At 41.5% G+C, this 22,852-nt stretch overlaps 2 protein-coding genes across 6 annotated transcripts in view; one reads left to right on the top strand and one right to left on the bottom strand.

The window, feature by feature from the left end:
• Positions 1-20,144, top strand: part of spidr (scaffold protein involved in DNA repair) — a 42,361-nt gene extending 22,217 nt beyond the window's left edge. For 2 of the 5 annotated variants that reach the window (XM_086272641.1, XM_086272640.1), the window contains 10 exons: positions 6,634-6,792; positions 9,907-9,994; positions 11,201-11,341; positions 11,434-11,493; positions 12,040-12,238; positions 14,577-14,762; positions 15,872-15,965; positions 16,048-16,162; positions 19,119-19,175; positions 19,641-20,144. In XM_086272641.1, coding sequence (XP_086128767.1) covers positions 6,634-6,792; positions 9,907-9,994; positions 11,201-11,341; positions 11,434-11,493; positions 12,040-12,238; positions 14,577-14,762; positions 15,872-15,965; positions 16,048-16,162; positions 19,119-19,175; positions 19,641-19,760 — 1,219 coding nt within the window. In that variant the 3' untranslated portion in view covers positions 19,761-20,144. Of the gene's footprint in view, positions 1-6,633; positions 6,793-9,906; positions 9,995-11,200; positions 11,342-11,433; positions 11,494-12,039; positions 14,763-15,871; positions 15,966-16,047; positions 16,163-19,118; positions 19,176-19,640 lie in introns of those variants that run through there. The other 3 variants (XM_086272642.1, XR_015126157.1, XM_086272643.1) reach the window with 3 other exon arrangements.
• Positions 20,145-20,227: 83 nt separating this feature from the next.
• On the bottom strand, positions 20,228-21,691 carry cebpd (CCAAT enhancer binding protein delta). Its single transcript, XM_086272693.1, has one exon. It carries the CDS (start codon positions 21,442-21,444, stop codon positions 20,563-20,565), a length of 882 nt encoding a protein of 293 aa, XP_086128819.1. The 5' UTR covers positions 21,445-21,691; the 3' UTR covers positions 20,228-20,562.
• Positions 21,692-22,852: the final 1,161 nt, after the last annotated feature.

The following is a 22,852-nucleotide window of genomic DNA, read 5'->3' as shown; positions in this document are numbered from 1 at the left end:
TAGTAAATGAAGAAAGGAAGAAGTCAAGTTCCAGGAACATAAATCTGATTACTTTTTGTAAGTATTTCATCGTCTGCCTTGAGGCTTTTTACATGTTTATGATCCTCTGACAGTATGGATCATGTTTCCGTAGACTGAGTCATTGGCTCATTAAAGTTTATTTGCTGTAAACAGGATACTTGTCCACTAAGGATGGAAAGTAGCTTTTCTTTCCCGTTTGATTCTGATTACCGTAATGCACCAAATTGTTCGCTTCCACTTTGCTGAGCATCACCATTAAGTCATGTGAGCGAGGTACAGGTCTCTCCTTCAGCCATGACCAAGTGGTAGCCGCTCAGTCTCACGTCTACTAGCGTTTCTTTGTAGATGTGTTTGAAGCCACCCATAAAATTAAAAAAAAATCCTTCAAGCTTTGTTTTTGTTTCCAACAATGCCTGAGGTAAATATTTGTCTCCTCAGTTACCAAATGTCCTACTTTGTATGTAGCGCTGCATACGAGTGCGGCAGCAAATGACGCAGATGAGCGCGCCGAGACTGAACCAAAACGGTGAAGTTGCAATGAAATGAAACATGCTCGAATGCTCAGTAGAGCTGTGGTTTACTACCAGGGATGAGTAATGAATCTGTGGATTTGCCACACATAAAATGCAGGTTTGTTTCCACTGCAGATACAAGAAAATCTGTTTTTTGTTGTTTCATACATGCTAAATTATCAAAAATCCTCCAGTCTTACTGAAATGACTTGTTCGTGTGGTCTTGTAGTAGTTAACAAATCAGTAAGTGCTACATTTGAAGCAAATCCAGTAAGTATGACCTTCAGTTTCCTTGGCCTTCCCCAGGCATGTTGTTTTTGTCCTTTTGCTGAGTAATAAAAGCAGCGGTTTCTCCAAGCAGAGGGACCCGAGGGACCATCGACGGTAAGGGGAGGAGACCCCCGGTCAGCTGACAGGCTACATGAGCTGCGGTTGTAACATGACACTCCTGCCATGCTGCTTCTGTGGCTGGTAAACAAATGAGCTGCCCTCTGACCGGAAACACTCTTACCCTTTCCTCAGTTTCTCTCTGGCTCGACCAGATTCAGCAGCCTCGGGTTTATAGTGAAAGGATGAAGGTGGGGCTGAGGTTAGCAGTCGATCACGAGGGTTCAAGTTTAGAATATCAGGATGACTCAGCCGCCTTTATTGTGACAGATGTGAAGATGGTACACAAAGTTTATTTTGTTTCCCAGCCGTTCCTGAATTTAATTTATTGTTATTATTACTATAATTTTTACTATTTATTTATTTATTTATTTTTGATAACATGGGCAAGCTTTGCATCACTTTGATCACTTGTATGTCTTTTTATGAGAGGCTTTGCTTTGCATTGCTGCTCAGAAGTAACGTCATGTGCTACAATCTGTTGCTTGTGTTATTTTTTTCAGAATACATGGCTGCTTTGCGGAGAGCGGTGTAGTTTACTTCGCAGCCCACTGGGCTCATTCTGTGTAAACACGAGGACAGTTTGTACCTCTCATGTTGTGTCCCTGGCCTCTATGACTCACTCGCCTGGTCAGCGCTCTTATTTGATCCTTTTGTTGTTTAGCCACTGTGTTAAAACACGAGGGAGACGGGCCAGTATGATATTTATGCCTGAAGAAGATGTTAAGTTCCCGTAAATTTGGGATGGAATAAACAAGGAGATTAACTGTTTGCAGGAAGTGGAGAGAGACTGGTTGTTTTTTCTTTTTCTTTTTTTCCTTCTTTTTTTCTTCGTTGAGCAGGAACACAATGTGCTGCAGGGATCCTGTTACAAACGTGTTTATCACTCTGCCTGCAGTGATTGGTGGACAGCACATAGGAAGGAATCCCGCCTGTCCGCCCCCCGCCAATGAGGCCTCTCTGCTGTATTCTTAATGTGTGGGACTTTAACTTGGTGTTTTTCCAAGTAATGTGAATGTGCGCTGGCTTCCATGCATTCGCAGTGTGCCTGAAAGAGTTCATATGTGTGTAAGCACAGACCCAGTGGATCGCACTTCCTGGAAGAAAACCTGAGTTGCTGAGAATTCTGTGATCGCTCACAAAAACAAATTCCTGAAAATGGCCTGTAACTAAAACTGGCCAGTCACTGAGGATATTTTTTCTTCTTTTTTTTTTTTTTTTGTGGGAGTGAGGGGAGTGAGGAAGTAGGTCTTTGAACAGCTAAAAGGGCTGACAGAGGGGGGAGGTAGTTGTTTATGACAAGCCAGCACCACAACAAGTCCCGTCACCCTTTTCTCTCCAGTCTGTCAGGTGTCCTATCAAGTTTCATGCTTCAGGACTGAACATGCTCTACAAAAAGTAAAAGTGTATTTACACCAAGCAAGACTCTACCAGCTGTATTTATATTTTAGGAAAGGTCAGATGTTGATTTGTTGACAATGTCTGGCTTGTTTTGATAAAATGCAGCTTTTTTAATCACCCACGCTTTGTGCTGTTGGTAACTGTGGTTTTAAATGATTAATTTCTTTCTTTTTTTAAATGAAAATACTAAAAACTTTGTGCTATAGACCTCCAAAACTATTAGTGAGTGCATAAGAATCACAACAAGCTGTGATTAGCATTTCTAATGTCTAATGTTCTATTGAGTGTTTATCAGTAGCAAATATGCTGTAATAAATACTCAATAGAACATTAGAAATGTGTATTAATGAACTAAAAGATTTTCAATGTGAACTTTATTTACTCCTGGTTTAGAAAAACTGCAATTTATGTCCTTTAAGAAAATAATTGTTTGGATCAGTGAAATATGAACACCTCCAGCAGGAAACACCAGGCTTGGTCAGGTGTGGACAAACAGAAAAGCATTGTTACTTTTGCACTTGTTCATGGGATTTGTCAACCAACAAACAAACATGCAAAAAATACAGCCAGCCTGTTTTCTCGAGATATTAAAAACGTTTAAAGTTGAGCCAGTTGTATTACTAACATATCTAAATGATACAATCAAGCAAACCATTTAATAGTTATTAGAGAGCGAATTCCCAAGTGCTAATGATATGTTTAACAGTCAAGTTTTTGTTTTGTCATAAAAAATACTTCATCCTGTATTTAAGCAAATGACTGATAAGTCGTCCATTTATCTAAAATACCTCGCAGTTTGTGGTTTCACATACTTGAGTGAGAAGTTTGCTGCTTTGCTCTGTTTTCTATGACTCTGATTCGAGGTTTAGTTATTAGTTGATCAAAATACACAATATGTTAGGGGCATACGAGGCCACCTACACATTACACCTACAGGAGCTGCTTTGCCATGGAAACCCATGCCACAAAGCCCCTAGTGCGAAGTTTATGCTGATGTTATTGAGTCAGCAATAACTTTTACCTCCTTTATAACATGTTGACCGACTTCTGTTAGTCAGCACTGGAGAGCCTTCTGCCCTACTGCTGTATGGTGTGGTTCACCGAGAGGACCTGCAACAGGTGGTGAGGAAGGCAGAAAGTGTTATCAGTGGAACTCTACACTCCTTTGGTAATAGTCACACTAGGCCACTGCGAGGGAAAGCCATTTGTATCCTAATGGATCACACCCACTAAAGACATCACCTATTCTTCCCGTCGCCCTCTGGGACCAGATTCTGAACAATGAAGTCCAAAACCAACAAAGTAACAGTTTTTTTTCCCATTAGCAGTAAGAAGCATAGCCCCTTTTCCTCTCTGATGGTGTTTTCTAACCTATAGTTCATTTTCTTTGGTTAGTTCTTTTTTCCCCGTGGTTTGGTTTGCTCCTGGATTGGGCAAGGTACCACGATCCATTGTTTTATTTCTTTTAACTCCATAAAAATCACCTTGCCCGCCTATTAACTTAAAACAAATAGGCATTTGGAGATCCTACCAGGTTGACCCCAGCAACATACCTCATAGGATTACTAGGGCACATAAAATGCTTCGCTATAGTGGGGATTCATGTGGGAGTCTGTTCTATTTTATGCACTTTGTAACTTTGCTCTGTGACTTTCTGTGGTGTAACACTTTGTGGCTGACTTGCCTAAATGCTTCCACTTCAGAATTTGAAAAAGGTGCAAATGGTTGCACTTTACAGTAATATCAGTTCTAGCTGAGGGTGGAGTATCTTGGAGGGAAGAAATATCACAAACAGACTTGCTGCAATGGCAGCATCCTATTGCAGAACTACACTCAAATTTAGAGAGCTCTTTAAAACTATCAATTTTTCTACAAATGTTTGTAAAGGCAGACTGCATGGCTACGAGCTGGATTTGATACACCGGTGGCAATAGGACTGAAAACAAGGTTCAGACGAGGTGTGGCTATATATTAAAAACCTCCAAAAGAACTGGTTAATCAAGTTATAGTGTTAGTAGGAGTCCATGCTTCCTCCAGCTGTAGTCAATATAGATATAGATATAAATGTGTTTTTAAACATTACTGTGTTTTGGAAGAATTTTAAAGTTTTGTCTTTGACTTGCTGGCTGTTCCTTTCTCTGATAAACATCATGTATAAAATGAGCAGGGGTTCATTTACTGTGCTATACAGGCTGAACTTCTGCACTCATGTTTACAGCTTTGTAAGCGGAAAAAAAACCCCAGAGAGGGCAGCATTTGTCTCGGTCTGGTGTGTCAAAAATAACTTGTTAATTTAACAAAGTGTTGTATATGTCTGATTTGGGATTTTAGATTAAGCAAACAACTGAAAATAATCTTGGTTAAATCTTTGGCTTATACCACCGAGAGTCATGTCTGGAATGATATTTAGATATCTATTTCCAGGTCCTTCAAAACAAATACAGACAGAACCCAAGTATAGCAACAGAAAACATTCGTAGGCCCAATCAGTCGGTTAAAAACAGTCTCAAAACTTTCCTCTGTCTGTTGTATGCACATGCATCCACATGCATTATGGACAGTCCTCCCTTTTCCCTTGTTTTTCTTCCTCCTCCTCCTCCTTCTCTTCTACTTCTCTGGCCGTTGCTTGTCTAACCAGGGGATATAAACTCTGCTGTTTACTCTCAGGGCTTGTACAGGGCTGTGTCTGGGCTTGACTGGGAGAGATAGTGGAGCCTGTAGCAGTTAAAGCTCTTCGCTCAATGGGAGCAGCAGAGTGCAGGCATACACAGCAGTTCACTGCCTCATAACTTTGTATGCCAAAGGTCTTCTGTGTCAGCGGCAACCTGTCAAACCAGCCACCAGCATTAACAGTCATAAATCTCAGGACTAATCCTGAACTACATGGGTATAAATAAAAATTTTATTTCATTTAAAGGGGAATAAGAAAATATGTTACACTAATATTTTCAACACAAACACTTGTGCTAAACCATTTATTTCGACATTATTTATTGATCAGTTAATTTGCATTTACAATCAACCCATGTAACAAGCCAGTAGTTGCTGCTGAGTTTGATTAAAGTAATCCTGTTGTTACAGAATAACAAACCCTGACAAGTATTTGGTGGAAAATGCTTGTAATTATCTGCTTCTTTTGAAAAATCCATCTATATAACGTGTAAACATACATTCAAAGGATATTGCGTGAAGTTTTGAGGTACAAAATAGCAACGCTGTTTAAGTGGGTTCTGGTTTTGTGTGTACTGTTCACCTTTTCAAAGACACATCTTAAATATATCTGGAGTTTGGAAGGTGGTGAATGGTGTCCCAAAAAAACACACCAACATGCTGTGGAAAGCAGTTTAAATAAACTGCTTCTAGCATATATATCATGGCCATATAGTCTGTCTATAAATATTTCGGTCTGTTCACGCTAAATGCAAATGAACTAAACTATGGTTACATTTAAAAGTCTGCAGAGACGCAAATTCATGCCAGTTATGTGTGATAAAATTTGTCAACTAGGCAGAAAAATTTGCTTCATGCTGGTCCCGAAGGCCTGTCAGTGATTCTCTTGATATCAACAACAATTAGAAATGGAGGACAAACCTAATGTAGGCATCTGTGGCCAGCTAGAGGTGAACGACTGAACCTTACGTTAATGCAGAGAGTCCTGAAAGAAAAGTGACTTCTTAGGAGGTCCTGAAAAAATACCGTCATTTGATTCAAGCTGTCAGGTGTACTTCACTTCATCCTCTCAGAGGGTGTTATGACAAATATTTATAGTTTTCTATAAATCTCTGACCACTGACAAGAGTCAAATGCACTTATCCTCCTTATACCACATTGTTTATGTATCTATTACAATACGTATCCAGTTTCAAATGAAAAAGTGAGGTCAACATTTAAGAAATAAGCCCTGTAAGCCCTAAAGCTTAGGCTCCAGACTGCTCTGTTTTTTCTCCTCTTGGCCAAGTCACCTAGATCAGACATCACCTAAATGTTCACCTCAGGGACACAACTCTGTTACCACTCCCCTACAGTTCAAACCTTCTGTCTGTGGTGGTCAACCAATCAGAAGAAAGCAGGCTTAAGGGGAGAGAAGCAAGAACGGCTTGTTTAAGATAGAAAATGAACCTTAGATTTCTTTTTACTCTATTCAGTCAAAGAAGGAGTCTGAAATAAGCATAGCACTTACGAGGAAGGAAATGCATTAGGCATGTCTATTAAATACGTATCTTCAAGGTTATAGAAGGAGATTCACAACTTAAAAAAAAAAAAAAAGTGATTTACTTAATATGTTAATAGTTAATCACTTAACTTTTCCCAGGTTGTGTGTGCTCGTCCAGGACAGCTACGGGATGTTCAGTGTGATCCAGCTGCAACTCCTGCCTTGTGAGGATGACCTCAGCAGGTACTGCCAGATGTGGCAGGGGAAGACCTGCATGCTGAGAGGCATTAAAGTGGTACAGCGGGTCACACGAGAAAGGTGAGACCCATATCTTCCACTTCTCTTTGTAATATTGTAATATTATACAGTTCTAATCGCATAATCACCCTGCATTAAGAACTATGTAACCCATAGTCCCCCTTCCCCTTTCTTCGCCCTCACCACCTGTGCTGTCATTTGGTTTTAACAGGATACACAATAATAGCGCATTAAAAAAGAGCACAAACACACGCACACACAAAGTCCTCTTTGCCTTTTTATCTACATTTCAGTTCCCAGAAATTGGGGGAAGTTCGTGCTATGACTGATACCAATCTTGCTTCACAGGTTATCTTGTCAGTCTTTAGCCATCAGGGACAAACTGCCCTGGGTGGATGCTTGTCATAGACAAGTCCTTTTAAGAAGTGTTTGTAAAGTAGCCTGGGGACCATATGCGCTGTGCTCAGTGACTCTCCAGTATGCTTATCTTTGGATGTCCTGATTTTTTTAAAGCATTAACAACCACATTTACAATACAGTGAGAACTGGCAGTGCTGTGGCTTTGAACAAGATTATTTTGTTCTGCCAGCAGTGTGACTGTGTTTACATGTAAAATGATACTGAGGTGCATACTCGCTTTTCCTCGTGAGTTTCCATAGTCAAGATCCCAGATTAGTAGCAGTTAGAAGAACTGACATGGGTACATTTAGACACCGACTGAAGGTATGTTTACATCCTTGGTATTTTCAGTGCCATCGCAGCCTATAATTTCCCCAGAGGGTGTCTGTGGTGAGACTCTGATGGATGGGCTATCTTCAGAGGTGCACATTGACCATCTTATTAGCTCAAGTGGCAAAACACGTGAGATTGAGTTAAATCAGGCATGTGTTTCTGAGAAATTGTGACTACTGGACTTCTAAGCATATCCTAGAAATCATACCGTAATGTGGACCTATTATGTGTTCCCTTATTATTTTTGTCATTTGTTGCAATGGTGGCTGCTCATATTAATCGTGGTCAGAGTATGTACGAGTAAATGAGGTGGATCAGACTCAGCTTCAGACAGTTTGTTTAACTCTTTGCTCTGTGTGATGTCAGTAAGGGTGGATATGCCTAATATGGTCTTCTCAGGAACACAGCTCTGCAGCCCCACCCACCTGCTGTTCAAACCTTCTGTTTGCGAGGAACAGGCTTAAGCAGGTAGCTTAAAAACGGAGGGAAGGGAACTAAAACAGCATGTTTGATACTGCATGGAGTGATACTCTTAGTCTTTATATTCCCTAAAAAGAAATTTACAGTCTCTCACAACAAGACGTGCTCTCCACCCATGTCTGTTCATAGTGTGTCTTAAAGATGTGAAACGTTGAAGTGGGATAGATTTGTACACCCAGAACCAAAAACCTAACATTCAGACAGACCATAAATCCACATTAAAGCAAACTAATTAACACCTCTGAGATAACAAGACTGCAAGAAGTCACTGCTGCTGATAAATAGAGAACAATTTTTTTGTATTTGTTTTTGAACCTCAACTCATGCTCACTTGGTTATAGTTACTTCATAGTGTCATACACCAGTTATATGGCAGATCTTGGTTTGATCTTTTTTTGGCCAAACCAGAAATATCTGAAATTGATGGAGATCAGTTAAATCTGCTGCACGCGTTTCAGCTAGCAAACATATTGCTGTCTTGCCAGTTGTTACATGAGAAGTTTAACACAACTCTCGTGTCTGTACATTAAATATCAGGCTACATGTAGCAGGGCTGTATGTCAACATAACGACACTTGTTTTAGGTATCTTTTAGTTGTTTTAGGCTATCAGATTTCCTCAGGTCTTTATCGTATCCCGAGCTAACTTGATGTTATTTTAGAGACAGATATGTGAGTGTCAATAAGCCCTTGTCACCGAACAATGGTTGAACTATTCTGTTACTGTATCAGCCTGGCATGTGAGCTGTATGGGTTGTCATTAAGGAAACGATTGATTGATTGATCATGGGTTTTGTTTTTTGTTTTTTTTGGAGATTTGCCAACAAAATCAAATAGAAAATGTGTAATGATCAGTCATCACCCACTAACAAAAGAGATTTAAGTATCACTAACAACAGACTGCGGTGGCCATTACCACTTGTTGCATTCAGATGCGTGTGCTTAACTTTTGTTAAACTAAGTATTCAAAGGCAGCATTAAAATCACTGCGTCCTGAATGAGACCTGTTAGCTTGTCATTACTCATCCTTGAGCAGTCCTCACTGGACTCAACTGGCCTGCAGAACCAGTTCCACACAAAGAAACTCTGTGATTAGAGGCTGACTAACAGGTTGTTAACCACTGGGTGATATGACAGCTCACACATGCACAAGTTGGCAGCTCTCACCTAAGCAGAACTCAGAAGGGGCTTCTTAGAAAATAGACAAAAGAGCGGGAGACTGACGTGATATGCTGGAGTTGCGACTTGCTGTTATTCCCCCGTTTGTAATTATTGAGTCCTTACTTGGAGTTTGACGTCACTTAAACATCATAAAAGCACATCCAGTTTGATCCTGCTCCAGTCTGTCATTCCGGTGATTAAGACTGCGGTGAGAAATGGCAAATGTCAGTCATCAGGGCTTAAAGTCACGGACAATTCATGTCACTTGTAATTGGTTTTCCAAACCTTGTTATTTTTGTGCCACAATAATATCATAATTTGCACAGGGTGTGAATGTTTCCCAGCCTTTAACCTGCCGGTAAGAAGCAGTTTCAGCGTGGTTCTCCTCTCTGCCAGCCCGAGCATGCTCACTGTTAATTCTAGGTGCTGTTAGGACAAGCTCTGTTTTAGCAGAAAACTGTTTCAGTGGAAGTGAAACTGGCTGTGAAAGCTCCCCATCTCACTTATTCACTAGTTTCACCTCCCCATCCCCCCACCCCCGTGCCCCTCTTTTCACATTTTCTCTCTCCCAAAAAGTTGATTCAGTTCATCTGGTCTTAGTATTTTCAGCAACCTTATAAACCCTAAAGAAACCTGCATTCAGCTGAGACCAGAGAAGTCACTTGGATGGGTGATAAAACGTTTCTCCCACTGAAAACACAACATCCACATAACAGAAGCAACTTTTTGTTGATTACCTGAATGATTGAGCATACATCAAGGTATTTTCTCTCTCTCTCTCTCTCTTTTGTCTCACTCCCAGGAGCTCCAGGCTTTTCAGCTTGATAGACAGCCTGTGGCCCCCAGCGATGCCTCTCAAGGATCATGGAGACTCACTTAGTATGCCAAGTGTAAGTCCTCACTGTAGAGATAATTCAGCTGAGCCCTATAACAGGAGCTGAAACCAGATTTAACCTGCTGATAGTTTTGTATTCAGCTGATCAGTTGTTAAGCCTTTAAAATGGCCCAAGGTAGCATTTAAAACTTGTGATTGAAATGTCTATTTTTTTTTTTTAATTCAGATCCCAAACAAAATCATTAGCATTGTAGTAAAATAATTTCTAAACCAATTTTTGTTTATTTTGCAATGCTTTATTTCCAAGTACAATCCTTTTTTTTTTTTTAAATTCGGTGATCAGAAATTAGATTAAATATTTCCCTCCAATAAAGCAGGAACAAGAGGACGTGGACTGACCATGCTTACGTTGCGAGTCAAGTAAAACCACAAACTAATAATGAATGAATTCAGCTACTGTTGCAGCCCTAATTAATTACACATATGTTCAGTTTGCATTGTTATACAACACAGAAAGAAATCCCCGAAAACTGTGACAACTGAAACGCAACAGGAATGAAACTGCTTTTATATAAACTGTGAATTTAGTTGACATCCTGATAACCAAATTGAACTTTGAACTTCTTTCCTCCTCATGCTCGCTCATTCAGAGATGCGATCTATAAGTTGGCAGCAACCAGCTGATGTTTTCTTCCAGCATACGTGAAACCTGCGGTAGAGATTTCGGTGAAAAGTCTGTCCCAACAAAACAAAAGAAAATAGGAGAAAGACATTTCAGAGTCACAGTTTTTGTTTAACTGCATTTGTTTCATCCTTGCTCACAGCACTTTTAGCACAGATAAAATCACCCTTCTTAACCCCACCCACTGACTAAACTCTGCTTGGTCATTATTGAACACACCACCCAACCTGCCTGAATCACATATCAAATTTGAGATGTGGGCGGTGGTTCACAGAGCTCTGGAACCACTTTGAGTTTGTAGTTGTCTCTTATTTCCAGCTTTTTCTTGCAATAAAACAGGAATGTAGCATTGCTGAAGAGTCAAACGGATCATTTTAACAAAGGGGAAGTCAGCATAGAGCAGCTTAATTAAATTAGATGAAACCATGAAAACGTCAAAAAGAGAAATCCACACTGCCAATTTCCAAAATGTGTTTTCATTCATCTCCTTTGGTCTCAGTGTGTAGAGCTCTCAGGGCCGTGTGAAGGCAGTAGACTGCTGAGAACGCTCTGTGACTTAGCCGTGTCCTGTGTCCACAGGAAAGCCGATCTTTGGCTCCATCTCCGAGTTTCTGCTACCTGCTGTCAGGCCAGGAGAGCTCAGTGGAGCCCACCGAGGATCAGACTGCTTCCCTGCTTTACCTTCACCCTGCACAACGTACCTTACGAGACATACTGCAGGTGAACAGTTTCTCAGAGCACGCACACAGAAATCTTCAGCAGATTGAGATAAGTTATCTTCAGCAGATTGATTCAAACCTTTTCTTTTTCAGAGCGAGACGAAAACCTGCCGCTGCACTTTTATTGCCACTGTTTTATACAAGAGAATGCAGGTATTGTATCTTTATTGTCACGCCACAAAAAGAGCAATTTAATTGAACCTCTGTTAAAGAACAGAGCAAACACTCTGCCCTCTGGAGCGCCGCAGTCTTCCTGTTGAGATCATTTGAACTAACGTGCTGATAAGCTCTGACGTAGACTGCAGAGTTCATATCGCCCGGTCTATGACAGCCTGTGCGAGGCCTCGCTGTTCTTCACCATTGATTGGTGAAACCTTTAAACTTTGACCAAGATGAGATAACAGCTCAGATCAAAGTGGTGGACTTTGCCATGCACTCACCGCACTGAAACACAGTTATTTAACTTTTTAGTGTTCTTGCACTCCTTCAGCAGCATTGTTTGTTGATTGATTCCTCTTTTCGTAGCTCTTTTCAAGCAATTCTTCTACAGAAGTGATAAATACCATCTGATTTCTGCTTTGTAAGCTATGTTGTGTCATGTTTCCTTTAATTGGCCTCTTTCTAGGTCATTTGGGTTTCCACGTAATTCCCTGCCTGTGTTCTTTATTGTCTTTGTCTTTGTCTCTGTTTCTTCTGCAGAACACTGATGTAGGCCAGGGTGAGGTTTGGTTGGTGCTCACCGACCCGAGTCTACAGGAGGAGCAGTCAGAGAGGCCGTGCAGGCGCACTGTGCCTCTGTGTGTGAACACTTCCTGTGTGCTCACTTCCTCCGTCCTCAAAACACTAAACTCTCCCGCTGTCTGTCGCCTGTCGTTCAGCGATGCCATCAAAGAACACGGTAGAGCTTTATGTAAACCATTCGAGCATTAACAGTGGCCTCATGTGTGCAAAAGTCACTCTCAGGGAGGGAAAGCAAAAGAGCTGCATTTAAAATTGTGTTCATGACGAAATCAAAACTGGGATCATCAGCTTCATAAACTTAGAGTGTTGTAGCACTGGTAGGTATAAAATAAAGCATCTATGGTTACAAATTTTATGATTTGTTACACTGTTAAACTGCTGTATGACTGTTTGAGGTGGTATTCAGTAGTTCCCAACCACATGGATGGACCCCAACAAAGGTCATACATCAAAGCAGCTGCTATACAAATACCTTTTTTAGGGCAGATGATGTTGATAACCTTTCATTTCAGACATAAAACAACAATTTATACATATACACATCTAGACAGATGCCTGTTTATACAAGTACGCATACGGATGTTTACACATATGTGCTCAAACAAAATCTAAATAACCAATCATCAAGTTTGAAATAGAAGAGGAAGAAGTATGTTCATAGTTATTAATCCCTGAGGTCTGAGAAAAATGGCAGGAGGCGGGGCTTAATATACTAAGATTTTGATTTGGAGTGACCAGGATGCATGGGAATAAAAATGACAACTCAGCTTGAGAAAAAAGTTTGTTGGAGAAGAGTTAGAGAAGCAGGGCTGAGATGGTTTGGACAGCTTTGTACAGATGGATATATTGGATAAAGGATGTTGAGGATGGAGGTGCCAGGAAGGCAGTAGGTGCCTACTGCAGGGCACAGCCATCAGGCCTAACGACTGCAAACATGAGTTTGGTCTGAGGACCTGAGCGCTGTGAATAAAGCAGTGGTAGAAAGGTTAAAGCAGGTGAGAAGTTTAGAGGTGAAATGTTTCTGGTGAAACTGATAACAGGACACAGACATTTGAAGCTTTAACTAGGAAAGTGTAAGTACCTCAAAATTGTAGTTTAAGGATTTTGTTTTAAATTTCAATCAGGCACAGTTCCCATCACTGTGGTTGTTGTAGCTCTGTACTTATTACTTAATCAGACATTAAAAAATACATTTTATTATTGTAAAAGTCACATTTGTTGGAAAGCTCCGGAGAGCTCAGTGCAGTTGCTCCCAGAAGGAGTCCTCGTTTCCAGAAATTTAGCCAAAGTCAGCATGATTCACAGCTGGTATGGGAAATGTGACGAGATGAGGCTGCCAGGGTTTGAGCTGCAAGAATTATACTAAAAAAAAGTGGGTTTTTTTTTTACAGAAGTTAGTCACTAGTTTTCAGTATTTATACAGTTATGTCCATAAGTTTCAGACTGTGACACATTTTTTTATTTTATTTTTTTTATTTCACCTAATCAAGATGTTATCAAAGTGCAAACATTCAGCTTTAATTTGAGGGGATTTCCATTACTGTTTCAAAATTGCAGTCATTTTTTTATTCATAGTAACCCATGTTCATAGCCTCAAAGTCAATTGTTACAAACTAGCATAATTTTAAATATCAGGGTTGTTTTAATACTTTGTTGAGAATCCTTTGTAGTGTCTTCCTGAAGTATAGAAACCATGGATCCATAGACCTTTGAGTTTTGTGTTTCCTCATTTGCTCTATTAGGGGTTTAATGCAGCCGCCTTCAGTTGCTGCTCGTTTGTGGGTCTCTCTGCGTTCAGTTTTATAACTGAACAGCATATTTCATTGGGTTGAGATCAGGTGATGGCTTGAGAAACGCTTAGGGTTGCTTTTACAGTTTGCTCTGGGTCATTATCTTTCTGTGAATCTGAGCAGAGAGTATAGATATGTAAACATCAGAGTTCATCCTGTTACTTCTATTATCAGTCACATCATCAAAACTTTTTTATCTGCTTGTATTTGTTGTGGAAAAATTAGAAAATGGGACTCGCCTAATGTCGAAAATGTCACAAAACTGCTTGTCAACCAAGAGTCGAATTAATTTTGAGCCTTTAAGGGGGACAAAGTATAAAATTGGCTGCAATTCCTGACCAGTTATTCCAATACATTTGGTTAACCGCTCATATTAAAACTGAAAAGCTGCGCTTTATTTACATCACATTGCATTTTATTTAAAAGCCTTTGTGGTGGTGAACAGGGGAAAAGTTTAAAACGCGTCATTGCCCAGAAACTTATGAACCTAACCGTACTTGCACTACATTATATTTTGTTTTTTGTACTTCTGCATGGCCAGCTGAAGCCCACCTGTAAAATCAGCCATCAGAAGCATGCGGTGCTTCCTGTTTTCCCTTGGCAGTTTCTACTTGGTAGTTTCTACATCTTTACCACAGTAGCAGTTTTAAGACTAGAACTTGTTCTTTCAATGTGATATTTCATTTTTGGCATTTGCACCTCCAGGTGTCCTTCTCTGTGCAGAGCAGTCAGTTATTCAGGTATGCTCCGACGGTTGCCTCGAGTCCACAAACAGGCCAGAATTACTTTTGCAGTCGCTGCCTGAGCCCCAGGCGAAGACCCTGCCCCAGCCTGCGAGACTGGATCCACTGAGTCTGGAGACCACACCCAACTCCCTCTGCACTCTCACAGGTCTGCTTCTGCCTTTCACTCGATCCCGTGCTTTTCCATTTAGCTCAATTCCTGGAGAACATGGCAAGTGTGTGCTTACAGCGCAAGAAGAGGCTTTGGTGTGGATGCAGGAGTTTGCACTCTGTTTGTTAGTCACTGTCCTCAGGTTGAATTGTAAAGGATTTTTTTGCAAACAAAAACATGAAAAATGACTGGATTCTTGTCCATTCCTGTTACATTTTTTCACTAAACCGCCTGCCTCCCCCGAAGCTTTAAACTTCTGATGACAATGAGTTACAGTTTGAGGGAACGTTGGTATTTTCCCTCAATTGTTTTTTGTGCACACAAGCAGTCTTGCTGCTTTTAGGGATTTATAATGTTTGCTAACACCAGTTATGATCGCCACCAGCTGCCACATCTGAAACATAAATGATAAACTACTCGTATGAGTTCTAATTAAAGTATATATCAACTAATTAAATTTATTGCCACCAACCTCACTTACTTTGGTTAAACATCCTTGCTTTGAAGCTTTCTTGGTTTGTTTTTCTCCAATTATGTAAATGTGGTGTATTATAGAGCTGCTTCAAGCAGATAATAATCTACATCTGCTGATTTCATGTCAGCATGGAGGGCGAAAATCACACTGTGTTCTGGCCTCTGTTGCTCTACATGTTTGGTCAGATGGCTGAATGAAAATAAAACAAGCTTGTGTCTTGCACTCACACCTTCTGGAAATCACCAGTGGAAAAAAAAAGGCCCAAAATGGAAAGTACAAGAAGTTATTATCAGGTTTGAATTTAGTATCCTGTGTAAGGATACAAAGTCGTGGGGCTGCAACTGTGGTTGTCAAGTGTGATGATGTTTAGGCAGGGAGTGCGTCTTTGCTGCATTTATCATGACAATCTCAGATAAAAATTGAAAGGGATGTGTTTATCGCTTACACCCTGTCACCAGCATGCACACATTTTCAAACTTGTGCGTCGAACATTTATCACTGTTCCTTTGGCTAAAAATATCAAGAAATGAAAAAGAACCGGTTAAAAACAGAAACTAAAGTCTTGCAGAGCTGTGCAGCATGCATGAATGTCCCCCCCTGTCATTTCTAATGGTTTTGTTTCTGTCTGCAGGCGTGGTTGTCGGTGTGGATGAGAGCACGGCGTACTCGTGGCCTGCCTGTAATCTTTGTGGAAGTGACAACTTAGAGCTTTCAGCTGAAAGGCCGTAGGTCCTCACAATTAAGCAAACTAGCTTCATGTTTGTCATCCTGGCAGATGTATCACATCATATTTGTGTTCTTCTGCAGTCAGAAGTTCCACTGTGTTTCTTGTAAGTCTGCCGTGGATAAGCCGCACACAAAGACTCAGCTGGAAGTCTTCCTGACTTCTTCTTTATTAAGTAACTGCACCATGAAGGTGAAGGTGAGAACAGCATCGCAGGCTTTAAGAAATCCAAGTGTTTCAGGGCTGTACTTAAAAGAATAGTGTAATATTTAAAAAATATATTGTTTATTACTTCTTCACATTTTATGTTTCTGTGATGGTTAATCAACACACCCTGATGAATTTTTCGACTTCTCAGAGAAGTCCACTGTGCCGGCTCAGAGTTTCTGACAGATTTCTTGTTACGTTCCCCTGGGGGGGGTCTAGGCGGTGAGGGGGAAGTAACAAAAGTGACCGGGTCAGAAAAAGGAGTCAAGGAGGCGAAACAGTTTAAATAAAACAGTTTTATTGAAGTAAGTCAACTAAAAAAGACGGACAAGCCGTTATCACCATAAAACACCAACAAAACACAGGCGTTGGTCAAATAAAGCAAAAAGTCAAAAGGAAAGCGCAGCTCACTAGCTGGAAACCACACTACACAGCTCACTAGCTGGACAACACACTACACAGCTCACTAGCTGGAAACTACCGCAAACACTCAGCTCACTAGCTGTACCCACACAAAATGGCACTCTGGCCCAGAGCTCACCCTGCTCTGGGCTTAAATACCCTTAATTGCTGATGGGAGTCAGCTGTACAGGAGGGAAAGGTGGCACCTCAGGCAGGAGGTAGTGGGACACGCCCACACAGGCACCCTCAGGAGAGAGAGAGGCCCTGCTAGGGCCGTAACATTTCTAAAAACATTGGCGTTTTCTTGTTTTTGTGACAGGTGGTCTAATGAATTTGTTAAGCACTGTACTTCTTTGCCCCGTTCGATAAGAAGATCACTACCACTCGTGCATGACAGAACAACCTGAAGACAGTTAGCTTAGCATCAGCCTGGCTCTGAACTAATGCTACAGTCACACAAGGGAAAAGAGTGATAGGTGTGCAAGCACTCACAGTCAGTTGCCTTCTTCTTCAAAGCAGCTTTTGTTCTTCAAGATGGTGATAAAGCAACAATAAGACCAATTCAGTCTGATGTGAGTTTGCAACTGAATATGATCAAGTTGGCCACTGCGTGCACTTTCTTTGTGGTAATATGGTGATTAACCTCAAATGCTTCGATTCAGATTTCAGCCAGAAGCTCATAACCAACTGCAAAATAATAAAGGTGCGTGGTAACCCTGCCATAAAAAGATATAACGAGAATACAACCAGTTAAGCTCACCAATGCATATTGCAATACCAGCAACCTTTCGACTGCAAGGCGATTGCACAGATCGCCTGGTGGGAGGCAACCTGTCTCAAAACAGTCACAATTTTGACTCGCACTGACTGCAGTCACTCCTACACAGATTGGCGAAGGTTTGCTAATAATTGCTAATTTATAAACACTGACTGCCAGCATGTTGCAATAAATTTGAGTTGGTGCACATCAATGAACACAGTTTGTCTGCAACTCATCTTCTTTGCAGTTGGGGACTTGACTCAGCTGGCTGCCAACTGGTTGTACTCTGGTTGTCTTATTTTATAGCAGGTTAACAAGCACTCATGTCATTTTACAGTCAGTTATTTGTAAATATTTTGTATTAGTTTTAAGTAGTTATGTGAATTTCTGTGTACGTAGACATCAACGGATTTGCATCTTTCAGTTGTTTATCACAGTTAATGATCGTATTACCACAAATGAATTGCATGCAATGGCCAAGGAGTAGTTGGCTGCACCACTTGAAATCGGTCTCCAACAGGAAAAAAAATGTAATGCAGTCGCCAGGCAACTATGAGTTTTAACTAGTTGCAAGGAGGTTGAGTCGTAAGTGAATCCACCTACCAGGCCACTGATTTAGACAGATTATCTGGTCTGTTCAGTCCACACAAACCTGAGATTTGAAAAGACAGTTCAGTATTTTACAGGGAATGATGTGCTACGGTTCTTCTGGGTTGGGACAGTAACTTTCTGGTCAATATCTGTAATATGAGGTCTTTCAAAAAGGAGAAATTCAGTCCCCCAACAGAAAAGTCCCTCTGTAGCAGTCAGCAGTTGTTGTTGCCCACCATAAGACGGCCACTTCCTCAACTTTTTGTCTGTTATGTTCTTTAATGCTATGAAAGCAACAGAGCTACAACAGCAGTCATATTAAATCTGATACTGAAAGCACTTCCTCATCCGATTGCCAGATTAGAAATTAGAAACATTTATGACCACTTATCGCAGAAACACTTTTTTTAATGTGAAAATTGGTGTCACTTTTTGTCCAAGTCTGCGTAATGACACACGTAGTGACTTCTCTTATTCTCTGAACAGCAGATCATCAGATATAAAGTCTTAATTAGTCTCCTGAACCATGCCACAAACTGCAGCATTTGTAGCCCAAGCTACTTTGCAATGCCCAACCTTAGCTGGACCTTCAAAGTACAGAAAAACTGAGCTACACGTGCACAAAATATAATCAGAAAGGTCCTTTGGACAGAGACAGGTAGCTATTTGCACTGCACAAACAAGTGAAAAGTTAATCTAGCCTAGCCTCATATTGACTACACAGGTGTGACAGCGATAAGAAGATAAATGAATGGATGTTTTAGGTGCTGAGCTGTTGATTTAAGCAACACTTTAAAAAAATAAAATAAAATAACAGAATTTAAAATAGATCAGGTGTCCATCCTTGAGGACAGTGGATCATCCTTGGTCCCTGCCTTGGTCTTCTTTTACAGCAAGACTCATAAAGATAAAAACCACATTCTGCACAGTTAAAGGCTGAGCACATCTGCATAAAGATATTTTATTGTGGAAAGGCTGGTGTGTGACTTTGCAATCAGAAAGCTAAGCAAGCCAAACTGATAAAGTTATCAGAGTTGTTCTTATCGAACGGCTGATACATTAACCCTTGAGAGCTGTCACTAAGCGGAGGGCACAGTTCCCTGGTGCAGCATTGGTTTTGGATTTACTGCACTGAGGTGATGATTAAAAAGTCATTACTGTGTCCACGTCTTCTTCTTTTTTTAAAAAAATCAGCTGCAGCAGAGGACGATCATGACCATCCTGAATGCCGCAGAGGTGGAAGGGGGTGAGGTAGGTGTGCTTATCAAGCTGTTACATAACTCTGAGCTCATCTGAAGAGCGCATTGATCTTTTGTCAATATGTCATGAGTCAGCATTAAGTTTTCTCTGCTGAGGTGAAAAAAACAAAACAAAAAACGTGCTGTTCATTGATATGTTTGAAGGAATTGGTTTCCAAAATATTGACACACTTTTTCCCGGCCTGATTATCATTTTTTGGCTTTTACTAACCTCAAGAACCCACTGGTGCTGTTGGAGCTATTTTTAACATACAAATGCAATGTGCGCTTTCAGACTTAGATCACTAGAATTACTGCTGAGCCAGAGTGCAGAGGTCAGGGGGCTTAAGGATGCTTGCATATTACTGTCAAACTTTTTTTTTTTTATGTATGGGAGATATAGGAGGGAGCTATTTTAAGTGTTGATTGCTTTCTGAACGCTCTAACACTGCCAAGTGATTTAACCTCGCTGTTTCAGTTCCCAGGATACGATGTGGAGGCCGTGTTGGGAAAAGAGGTGGGCCCCATCCCCGTTTATGTCCGAGTCATCACTAGGAAGCCTGCCCTGTGGATGGGCCTGGAAGAAATCTGCCTCTGAGGCTGTCAGGGCAAGGAACTAATGAGATCAATCCTCAGGCTTCAGCTGGCTCCAAGGATCTGCACGCTGGGCCTCGGTCCGAGCCAGTTTATCCTCCTCCCTCCCTCTGAAGGCCTCCCCCTGACAGCTTGAGGCTCTGCTGAAGGGAACAGGCTGTGAAGAGACAAGGTCCTGTTTGTGTTAATGATATGTGATCTAACCAGCCAGGGGTTGACAGCCCAAGGGTAGAGCAGTGGCATGCAGGCTGTCAAAAGGAGCCCACGTGGGTTCATTAACTTCAGATTTCTGGGTTTAAATGTTGTCTTTTTTAAAACTTTTTCATCCTTTCTGTGTTTAAGATTAACTCGCTTTGTGTCAATAAAAGGCTCATTTTTGCTGACCTTACTTTCTGTTTCCTGTTGCACTTCTTGTGTCAGTTTCCTCAAGCATAAATCATGACACACAAAGATTACCCACAGACCAGGCAGTTCTGCAATTTTTCCAGCAATGTTTTTATTACAGATAACAAAAACAAACTTTTCAAGGTTTCATACAAACTATATAAAAGATCATGCTCTGGCTCTTATAGAAAGTTTGGAATTATAAAAAAAAAGGTACCATATCAGGTATAACAACACATAAATGCAGTGGTAAAATAATTTAATACAGGGGAAAAATCCCACAAAAATATGGCAGCATCATATTTTCCAGTGCCATTATGGTAAGCTTAATACATCTGGTACAGATGGTAAGAAAAACAAAAAACAAGTGTCTGTTGAGGTATGTCTCTTGAAAGTTCAGTTCAAAGCAGTTCGAGAATTTGTCACCGGCTCTCTGCACTCGTGGAGCCCGCAAAGCTGGAGCTGGGCATCTGCTTGAAGAACTCTCTGAGGCCGGTGAGTTCTCTAGTTAGCTGCTCGATGGTTTTGTGAAGCCTGTCGTTCTCGGCGCTCAGTTCAATCAGCTTCTGCTGCATCTCCATGTTGCGCCTTTTGGCTTTGTCCCTGCTTTTCCTCACTGCAATGTTATTCCTCTCTCGCCTCTGTCGGTACTCCAAGCTGAACCTGTCCACCGCCTTCTTCCCCCTTTCCCTGCCCAGCTTACGCGGCGAGGATTTGGCCGAGCTGACGGCGGAGACTGGCTCCGGGGTGGTCGGCGGGGTCGGTTGCCCCGTGGGGAGGCTGACGGAGGTCTGCGCGCAGGTCTCGATCTGGGAAGGCAGGGATGAAGACATGTCGCTGTCACTCCAATCGGACTCTTGCTTGATGGGTGCGCTGAAGGCGCTCTTCCCCAGCGCGCCGTCCGTCTTCCTCTCTGCTGTGTAGGCGTTTGACAGCTGCTGCATGCCACCGGGCAGACCGGAGCTTTGCATGTTGTGGAAATCCGCCTTCTCCTGCTTGACGGTGTTGAACAGGTCGAGGAAGAGCTCATCGTTGCACAGCTCCAAGTTTGGCACGGTTGTCATGGACTCGATGTACTGGCTGAAGTCGATGGCGCTTTCGTCGTCGTACATGGCGGGGGTGGTGCTCAGCTCCACCATGGTGCCGTCCTCCGCCGGGCCGTCACTCCTGTTGCCCGGCTTGCAGACCCCCTGCTGCGGACCCCCCAGCTTGGTGCTGTCGTAGAAGTTAGCAGGCTCCATGGACCAGCTCATGTTGCATTGTGGAGACACGCAGTGCGAGTCCAGGCTGTATATGTCACACATGAACCCTGCTGACTTGTCCCACGTGGGTTTTAGAGAGAAAATAAACTTTTTTCTTATAGAGATACCCCTCAGGTGTGACAGCTCTGCAGCGCGATAATCCTGCTGCGGCTTCTCTTTCTGCGCAGGCGCTTTTCTCCCTTTTTGCGATATTAAAAAACTTTTTGGCTTTTTATCCCTGGGTGCTGACTGTCAGGCTCCCGTCCTTTTCAACCCTAACACACCTCTTGTCACTTCTCTGAAGCGGCTCTACTTTCGCGCAGTGTTTTGTATCGTCTGCACCAGTTGACGTCACACACGCCGCCCTTTCACGAGCCAGTCAAGTCCAGAAGGCTGTCACGTGGTGCACCGTAACTTCCCATTTGAGGAGCGAGGGGCGTGCTGCTCGTGCCACCCACTTCTTACTATGATGTATGAATGGTGCAGAGTTGTTTACATAGTGAAGGCTCGGCTCTGGCTGTTTGGGACCAGCACTCATTTCACAGCAGAGATAAAAAGTGGCGCAGGAAGTGCTCAGAATATTACTGAAGTATAAGAAGCAAGAAAAATACTCCATAGCATGTTAAAACATACTGCAAGTACCCGGACACTGTAATTAAAGTATTTAATGAAAGTAACAATACATAATATCAATATTAATATCATGTATGATTGGATTCTTAATCGATGCTTTATTTTTATAGTAAAGCTCAGTTTAGCTACTATTTATAATGTTGGGTAGTTTAATAATAGGTAATAACAGTGTAAAAGTGGGAGAAATTTCACTGAAACAAACAATCTTACAGTCCTATTTTTCTCTAGTTAGCTTTAAATAGACTTTCATAATAGTTCAGATTCATAGTTCAGTTTTTATATCACGTCATTTCTAATTTGCGATTAAGTTTCGATTCTGGGATCAAGTTAACAAAAGGTGTTATAGAGGAGGGGAAACCAGCAGAAACCGAAGGCCACGGGCTGCCTTCCTTACACCCATTTATCCTACAGACATTCATTCACAATCTGCAGTGGCAGTAGTTATATGCTGTTACATCATAAAGATGTGTGGCAACTCATGTAACAATTATTTGAAACTACAAGGGGGAGCACACGTCTCTAATCACTTTTCAAAAGTTGAGTCAACTTTCTGACACAAACCAGTTCCCAGCAGCTCTCAGAGTCAGCGCTGGTTTGGAGCTAAACATGCTTCAAATAGTTTTACATTGTAAAGCACTCATTCAGCTCTTATAGTGAACGAGAAAGCCTCGAATTAGATGTGCCGAAACTTTTAAAGCTTTTTTTATTCAACTGTCTCTACATATATAGATATATTTTGAATATTATCCATAAATCAAATATCTACTGCGATACTTCTGGGAATTGTTCCAATGTTTTTCGCTTCGGAAGTTTGCAGTATTTGTCCTCTTTCATTGGC

This window comes from Aulonocara sp. 'chitande type north' Nkhata Bay, linkage group LG18 (assembly GCF_057382095.1).
Source record: "Aulonocara sp. 'chitande type north' Nkhata Bay isolate Kocher_YH1m ecotype deep benthic linkage group LG18, A_spYH_male_GT1.1, whole genome shotgun sequence".
In the NCBI taxonomy this organism is placed as follows: Eukaryota; Metazoa; Chordata; class Actinopteri; order Cichliformes; family Cichlidae; genus Aulonocara; species Aulonocara sp. 'chitande type north' Nkhata Bay.
Note: the sequence above shows the minus strand (reverse complement) of the source record. Positions and strands in the feature narration are given on the sequence as shown.